At 32.1% G+C, this 9,436-nt stretch overlaps 1 protein-coding gene across 1 annotated transcript; it reads right to left on the bottom strand.

Annotated features, from left to right (window-relative positions):
* Nucleotides 237–2,463, bottom strand: LOC105158491 (protein TAPETUM DETERMINANT 1-like). Its single transcript, XM_011075274.2, has 3 exons — nt 2,071–2,463; nt 1,626–1,712; nt 237–454 (listed from the first exon to the last, which is right to left on the bottom strand). Exons 1-3 carry the CDS (start codon nt 2,171–2,173, stop codon nt 237–239), a joined length of 408 nt encoding a protein of 135 aa, XP_011073576.1. The 5' UTR covers nt 2,174–2,463.

Below are 9,436 nucleotides of genomic sequence, written 5' to 3'. Positions count from 1 at the left end.
AAAATATGCACAAAAATTTCACCAACTTTTTTCCTTGTCTTTTCTTGTTCCTTTCTCCCCATACTCCGTGTATACATATATATATGTATGAGAGAAATTCTGGGTTAGTAGTAGAATAGGAGTTTATCGGTCAGCAGCTAACGGAGGAGACGGATAGAGGGTACGGGAAAGTGTTGGCGTATTGGAAGGAGAGTGTTCGTCCATTAACCAGTGGCTTCCCGTCGTTGACAAGGCAGTCATTGAAGCGGAGCCGCTTGAATACGCGGGGGTTGACGAGGCGGGCAGAGCTGAACCAGCCGCAGCTGACGGGGATACTGGGGGTCCACCGTATAAGTGGGGATCCCATTCGGGAGCGGCTCGGTGGCGCCTTGGCTTATCACTATGTCTGATTTTGAGCACTTGTCGCCCCAAATCCTGTTTGGCTCCACCCCTTTTCCATCTTCACTGTCTGCTGCTGTTAAAAGGTCCAACAAATACAAACATGGAATCAGCATAAAGCAATATTTTTTATTTTTATGAAAAGGAGCTACTAAGTGCTACTGTTTGTTTGTCTTTGAGGGTCTTTGTCATATGCTTTACTCCATTTGTCTGTCTAATTTGATGATCAGTCCAAACCAATGAAGAGACTCCTTTTTGGAGCTACAAAATCGAGAGTCTAACAAGAAAATGGAAAGAACATTGAAATGTCATTGTTGATGGTATTAATAGAAGAATTTAACTTCTGGGAAGATGTGCAAGGGCAATGAGAAGAGAATTGATTATTTCCCTTCTTTGATTGTGTACCCTTTCTACTGTTGTGACCAAAAACTTTCATGTGATGAACATGGCTTTCGATGTACTAAATTAGTTCGTTCTTCGACTATTACAAGGCCAATAACGTGATCCATCAAAAAAAGAAAAGCCAAGAACGTGGACATTAAATTCAACCAGGAAAAGGGTACCTATCAAGACACACGTGTAAGTAATTCCATTTAATGATAGCAACAAAATTATTAACCACCCTAGTGAAAAAGATAATTAAGATGATATTATTACACAAGTAATACACGGGCAGCATTGAGCTAGGGCCTAACACCCTCCTACTACAATAGCAGGAGGCTAAAGGTTAAAGGGTTGGGGGGGTTCCATTGAGAAAAACGACACGTAGTAAAAAAGCTGAAAAGAGGCGCCACCTAAATGGGGGCAGAACCGTACGCGACAACTGAGAAGAGAAAAGGTAGCTAAGTCTGAGCCAAACGCAGTGCGCACAGTGGACAGGTCTCACTCTCAGTGTGTGTCTCTCTGTGTTGCATGTAAAGATGCAAAAAAGCAAAAACATTGACAGAATTTGCATACATGCACATAAGCCAAGTGCATTTTTGTGTATGCGTTATCATTTATTCAGTAAGAGCGTTGCTATATACCCACTGGGTATATCAGAGATTCACCATTTTGGTCTTTATTTTCATATATATTCCAAAAACCATAATTAAATTGCAGGAGCTTCAAAGTTCAAACACTGTACGGACTGTGTGCGATTTCTTCTCTTTTTCTTCTTTTGCCCCTCCACTACTGTTCTTGCTCAAAAATTCAGGTAGAAAGTGATCACAAAACTTGATTAATCTGAAAAGGTAAAGTTCAATTACCATGTTTAAGCAGCTTCCGATGTGTAACAGAGCGTGCTGAGCTCCTCTTCTGGGATAAAATTGGATTAAACTCCATTAAACCATGATCTGAAACGCAAGAATCCTATGATTAATAGTGTCGAGTTAAAATACGAAGGCCAACATATAAAGAAAATCAGATCTCAATCCATGGATCCAATACGAATTTTATCAAAAAACAATTAAATATAAATGGGCCCATTTGGTATCGTCCAGTTATAAATTAAGAAATATTGTCCCTGAAAGAGAGGCAACTTCTTAAAAAATATCGGCGAAGTGCAAATCCCAGCCACCCAATTATTGAATTTCCAATATGAAATTCCGCTCGAAGAACAAACGCAGATACGTACAAAGAAACACACACAGTAGACGCTGCATAATATATGAATATATAATCTCTGTATGTTTGTGTTCAGTGAACACCGACCTGTATAGATTCCAATGATTAGCAGCAGGATTGTGACCGCGAACACCGCCGTAAATGAAGCTACTCTTCGCCGCCTTAGTGATGATGATGATTCGCAATTCATATTTCTATCAGCACCCAAAAATTTAGACTCGCGGATGTGTGTTTTCTACTGGGTTGGCTTGAGAAGAAGAGAGATTGGAGGGGAACCTAGTCAAACTGAGTCGACCCAGAACTAGCTGCTATAGCCTAAGAAATAGGAAGCTAGCAAATCACCGCCATGAAGGGAACTGTAGGAACTGCACGGACGAAGATCATCTCAGCTTTAGAAATATCCTCCGAGTCCTCCTTGCCTGGGAACCGGAGAGAGAGATAAAGAAGAAAATCTTTGATATGACTTGACAGCTTCGATTTCACGACTATAAATCTCTGCAAAAAGCCAAACATCAAACCATTACTATCATTTCCCATCAACATATATATAAACACACACACATATATACATACCAAAAAGTAACTACAACTTTTCTTCAAAATTTAAGTTTAACACACGTACTGATAAGAAAGAAGAGAAGGAGGCTAGGGTTTTGACTTTGGAAAGAGAAGTCAGGAGTGGCGTTTACATATATAGACGAAGAGGAACAAGAAGAGTGGGTGTTCGATGAAAGTCCATGGAATTTTTCTCAGAATTTAAGCATCAATAAAGGAAAGTTTCCCGACATTGCTTTTAACATAATCCCGGGAAAAGAGCCCACAGCCGAATTTTTTCCAAACTCAATGCTGACTTCCCATTCCCAATTAATGCAACCCACAAACAAAAAGATTCAGAATCAGAAAGCAGAAACCAACCATAAAATAGTAAAAATTCCAAAACAATTCTGTGTATACAAATATACACATATAAACATGGGGACAGCTCATTGAAAGCAAAAGAAAACGCAGAAGGAGACGACAAAACAGAGAGGCAGAGATGGCGCAGCAGCAAATGGCGATAAGCATTCTGAGATCTCCTCATTAGTCTTTTTACCTTTGATTCTGGATTGGAATATTGCAAGAGAGAGAGAGAGAACAATCAGTTCCGAGAAGCGTGCATGATTGTGTGTGTATATATAGAGAGAGAAAGTCTGTATCTATGTGCGGAGAGAGAAACACAGTGCTGTGTAGGGTTTTTGGGAACGAAAGACCTCTGAGTATAAATCCCAAGGCATGAAAGCATGCCCACGACGCAGCTTTGATTATTATACAGAAGCGATAAACGACGCCGAATTGCTGGTAAAAATTTTCACCGCGGTTAAAAAAAGTGCACGTGGTGATGACATTATTACTTTTACTGTTACTTTCATTTTTAACTTAATTTGACCGATAAAATATTTATTGACTATAACACCCTTAAACGTATTTATTCTCAGGCAGGACCACAGGCTTTCTAAATTTTATACCTATGAATAAAATTCTACTTACACCTATTTAATTTTTTTAAAAAAATATCAATCTTGGTTAGTACTTTATTTATTTTTCTCGTCTTTAATTAAATTTAAGGTAAATTACACTTAAACTCTTTTTAAAAATATTAAATTATACTTTTTTCTAATAAAATTTTGAATTTATACTTACATCCCCTCTAAAAATTCTCGATTTATACCTTACATCATTCCGCTAGAGTTTGGACAAAAATACTGATGTAAGCAAAAATAATTATATAAATTTTTAATTTTGTCCCTCATTTAATATTTTTATACTTATGAAGAGATAAATGAAATATATAAGTATGGAGTGAAGTTAACATCATTACATTTTTTTCTTCATAAGTACAAAATTATTACATGAAAATGTTAATGAAGGGTAAAATTATGTAATTTTTTTTTGCTAACATCAATATTTTTCATCCAAATTCTAACAAAAATGGGGTAAGATTTAATTAGTAAATTCTTGGAGGGGGTGTAATTATAATTTTAAAACTTTTCTAAAAAAAATTATAATTTTTCATTTTCAAATAAAATCTAATAATTAAATTATGCACAAGCATTCAGTGTGCTCGATAGTTATTTTACATTTGCATTAATTGAGTGGAAGTAGCTTGTTGTAACTAGAAATGTTCTAATTAATCACTATACTATCTTTATGTTTCTTATCATGGTTAAAAGTATAAAATTGTGACGAATGCTAATTAACTCCAGTTGCACAATAGCTATTAATCGTTGTTTTTGCAAGTGAGGCCAAAACAGTGGCTACAACAAAATATATGAAAAATATTTTGGTCATAGATAAAATTATAGTAAATGTTGATTAACTGTGGTTAAAACTTAAGTTTTTTTATCGATTGTGTTTAACAGTAACAAATAGTGTTGATTTGCCATAATTTTTAAGTTTCAGTGATGGTTTATAGTGCATGGATAATTTCTTTTTTGTTGTTGTATACATAATAACATTGTTTTTTTTTTTAATTTTGCACACACATTTAGTGTGTCTATTTGCAAAGAATAAGTTAAATGTGGCAAAAATTGCTAATAAATTTCTGCATTCCGATTATACCCTTTTCACTTGAATAACCACTCAAGTATACTAAAGCAATCTCCTTCATTAATACAAAGTGATTTCTTTGTTTATGTGATGATATCTATGCTATGGAAATTAGATTCATGGGGACATGCCTTGTGGGGGGCCTTTGGGAGTTAAACCAATTTGAAAGGGGTAAAACTGTCATTTAGGTAATTTTGCTCTGGCATGACGAGAATTGCTCTGGAGTTATCATCAGCCTGTTTCATGCATTGATTCTTCTTAGTCAAAAAAAGAAAAAAAAAAGACATGAAAAAGCCAGCTTTTTTTAAAAAAAAAAAAAAAAACTCGAAATAAGTCTTTATATACGAGGTTAGGAAAGCAAAAACTTTAACTTTTTTATCATTGCCTTGAAAAATAGTGACATAATCAAAATTATTATTTTGATTGAAAATATAAAGAAAAAGAAAATTTATTTCAAAAATAAAATTTTAATATAAAATATTTAAGTGTCTGTTCAGTCCTGTGATTGCAAATACAGGCCAAATGTTCGTTACCAGTGCAAATGTATTTTTTTTAATGTCGTTTGCCCTATTATCTATAATAACTTTTGAGGTCAAATAGAGTAAATTACAATGGGCTCTCTTAAAATTTGACATAATTATGAATATACCTTATTGTTTAAATAACTATCAATACTTCCTGAATATTTTATAAAAATTATATAATTCTTTGATGGAGGTTTGGAATTATCAACTTTACTCTAACTATATTTTTTTAAAAAAAATATGAAAATAGTGGACGAGGTGGATAGAAAATTTTAAAAGATTATACAAAAAAATTATCCACTTGATCTATTAAAAACATAAGTAAAATTATAATTCATAGTCTACAAAGGCATTTTGACCAATTTACCATAAAAATGGTGAAAACCCAACGGAGACTAACGAATTGAGTTAATTGTTAGATAATTGTTAAAATTAGAGGGGGTATAGTAATTTTTCAAACAATGAACGAATATTTATAATTATGTCAAATCTCTTGAGAGCTGCCCTAAAATTATGGAATTTTACTGCAATTTGCACTTTCATAATTAATTATAAAATTGTCAATTCAAAAGCTATAATTAATTTTTTAAAATTAATTTGGTGGGCCAAAGTAGGCCTAAGTAGCATAGAAAAATAATTGGGGCATAGTACTGTTACAAAATTCAATATCACAGATCATATATCAAAGCATTTATAATTTCAATTTTCAAATGAAGTTAAAATTGTAGATGAGTTTATGTTAGGGTACATTACATTTTTGGTTATCTAAGTGGATTTGTTTTCAATTTTGGCTCTTACTCAAGTTAATACGCACATTGAGTCCCATATATTGATTTTTTTTTTTCCAATTTGAGGACCATTGAGGAATTTTCGTCCTATTGATAACGATAGTTGCTCTCCCTGTCAGGCCATTAGTCATGTGATCTGCAAGTGTGAGAAACGTAAATGTGGAGTTGGCCTGAGTGTGGGACAAAAAACTAGAAACAGATCTACTTATGGAACCAAAAATGTAATTTATCCTTATTTTGATTTGTATTAACTAATGGAGAGAACAACTGACATTATCAATTGAACGAAAATCCCTCAATTGTTCTTAAATTGAAAAACAAACCACATATGGGACTCAATGTGCGAATTGACCTGAGTGTGGGACCAAAATTGAAAACAGGCCCACTTATGGGACCAAAAATGTAATTACCTTTATATTATATTATATTGATGTGACATTTCAATTTCAGCATTTGTTGAAAACTAATAAATTTTTTTGATGATTGTGTTGAATTTATTTGTCACTTTATGTTATCAGTATCTAATGACTGCAAAAGAATTAAATGTAAGTTGAAGAATGTACTTACCACAATCTTGAAAATTGATTAAGAAATACCAGTACAAATTATATTGATATTACTCGTGTCAAATCTAACTACACAAATACACCCTATTTTTTTATAAAATTATAAGGTCACCCTCTGAGAGGGTGATCAATGTAAGTACTTCAAGGGGTTTACCTGTAAAATTTTATCCTTAAATAAGCGGTATACTGCTAATGACATTTAGCTCAATTGACGAAGTTGAGGTTCTATGACCTTAAAGGTTATGGGTTCAAACCCGTAATATGCTGTATAGTAGGTATTGTCTACTGTAATATTATGTGTTGTCTATATTTAATTTCAATTAATGATAGTTCATCGTTTCAAATCAAAAAAAATATATTTGTAATTTTATAAAAATTAAATAGGATTCGTATAATGAAATCTAATTCCACTGTATTAAAAAAAAGAAAAAAAAAAAGACATAAGCATAATATTCTAGTGGGAGAATTTCACACCCCACCTAATGATGCATCAACCGGTTTATTTGACCAAAACCAAAATAAGGAAATAAAACATTGGGAGAAAATGAAGGTAACTTATTCAACATTAGCCAAAAATTTGTATCTTAAATTGTTTAATTTGCCAAAAAAAAAAAAAAAAGAAAAGAAAAAGACAAATTCGCATGAGAGAACATTTGTTAATAATGAGACTTAAGTTTAATGATGAAGCTGAATTTTCAAAGTTAATGTTAGTATATATTGAATTTAATATTTAAATTATGTAAGTTATGTCCTTTTATTTTCTTTTATTGATGTTGAGGTTAGTGTCGTTGATGGATGATTATGGCCAATATTAGTAATATTTTTTTTTCAATACATCTTCCCACGACTACACTATACTTACACTTACTAATCATTTATCCGTACTATCTTTTGTAATTTATCGCATTATTGTTCACTAATTCATATTAATACACTGGGTGATTTCTAGACCTGTAAAAGGGAGCATCATTCTTTTTGTTTATATATACACATATACAATATATATCTACATGTTATTATTCTACAAAAGAAAGAGTTACATCAGTGAAGGAAGGTGTTCTTTTTTGTGGATCTTAACATCTACAATTTGTTCAGAGTGAGTTAGAGTCATACGATGTTGTCGGACCGTTGTATCCTAAAGGGGACAAGTTAAGAATGATACTATTGGACCAATGAGAATTTTTTACTGCAGTTGGCTTGAATGTCCTTCAAAAGAGTGAGATACCCCATCTCAACCTAAAGAGATTTTGCATCTTTTTTCTGCTACAATTGTTATTCCCACAACAGTTAATGATATTAATATCTGAATTTTGCTGGAAATTTGCGATATAATGGCATAAACCTAATTTAATCGACAAAATTGAGCCTCAAACCTATATATGAGGTTATGATCTCAAGTTGATATTATTGTCTTGTGATGTTTAGTATATTGAATAATATAATTGTTGAAGGTCATCGAATGCAATTGCAATCGATTTATTTAAAAAAAAAAAAAAAAGATGATTGATTTACTTTTTTTTTTTTTTAAAAAAAAAAGAAGATATAATTATAGCTTCAACTACAATTTGTACATGTATTTATGTGAAGGCAGTGGGATTAGGGTATTTATTGTGTTTGACATTTTAATTCTGCATACACATCATGTGAAGGTGAGTGGTTCACATAGTGTGGACCAGAGAGTTCATTGATGAATGTGTTGTTGGGTGTTACAGAATATTAATAAGCATTATATCCCAAATCCAGTAGATAAGTAAGAGGTATTGGAGTAGTGGTACTATCCTGCACACATATGAACCTATCCTTTTCTCATGGAGGCTGTGCTTTTAATCTACTTTTCTATATATATTAATTTGTGTTAAATGCAGATACCCTCAATGTCATTTTTGTAGCACTTTGCCCTTCACATTTCCCACACCTTATTCTCCTTTGCTTTCCATTTCATCTTTTCTTAACTATTGTATTCATGATTTTTGTGTTTTGTTGAGGATAGAAATGGGAAATATGGGGGAGGGGAGAAGGACAATAAAGCAACTTTGGTTAGAATATTATTTGATCCTCTGCACTATTAAATTATGATTTTTTAATTTATAAAAATTCCTAATGAAATCTATGAGTGAACATTTTAAACTAAAGCAAACTATATTTGATGATACAAAATATTAGCACTATAATCCATAGATTCTATAAAGTATTTCAATATATATATAATAAAAATAATTGAGGATGAATTCAACATGAATTAGTATTTTAAATATTTTTCTTTAGGGTTATATGTATTAATTTTTAAAATAAATCGTATAGAGAACTAAAATAGAACATATTGATAATGTACCTTCTCTAATATAAAAGTATATAGAAATTACTTTTGTTCATTTTCTTACAATATCATGGAGGTCAAATAACAATAAATGCCATTGAAATGGCTGAAGTTAGTTGATGATAAATAGTATATATAGTCAATATTACTTTAAATAACTAAATTTAAAATTTAACTATAATAGCTGCTCTTGAAATATAATTATTAGGCTACAACATACAAAATATAATTAATTTGAAATTCAGGGTTTATACAATCCGAATGATTTCTTCTTAAAAGTAACGAAAAATTAGTATATCAATAAATTTGAAATAAGTAAGTTATTTGAGCCTTAATACTTACATGACCATGCTCAGTTTCAGAATGCCAAACCCCGCCTATTTAAAGTTACTATGCAAATACCTAACATAAAATTTGTGATTAGATACTGGGAACACTTCTTCAAATGCTTGCATGCGTAAGACCCTCTTGCTTATCCGACATAAAATTGAATTCATCTTGTCTCATTATGCTTAAAATTATTAAAAACCCTCTCTACATTGTTTGTTAACAGCAATATAAGCAATTAGAGACAAGTTGTTGTGAAGAGAATACCTCCACGCGAGCATTTCAAATGAGACCCGTCACCCCAATTATAAGCCTGTACAGAGATTTTAAACATATTCTTAGAGC

This window comes from Sesamum indicum, linkage group LG3 (assembly GCF_000512975.1).
Source record: "Sesamum indicum cultivar Zhongzhi No. 13 linkage group LG3, S_indicum_v1.0, whole genome shotgun sequence".
NCBI classification, from domain to species: domain Eukaryota; kingdom Viridiplantae; phylum Streptophyta; class Magnoliopsida; order Lamiales; family Pedaliaceae; genus Sesamum; species Sesamum indicum.
This window is presented reverse-complemented; position numbering and strand designations above follow the sequence as displayed.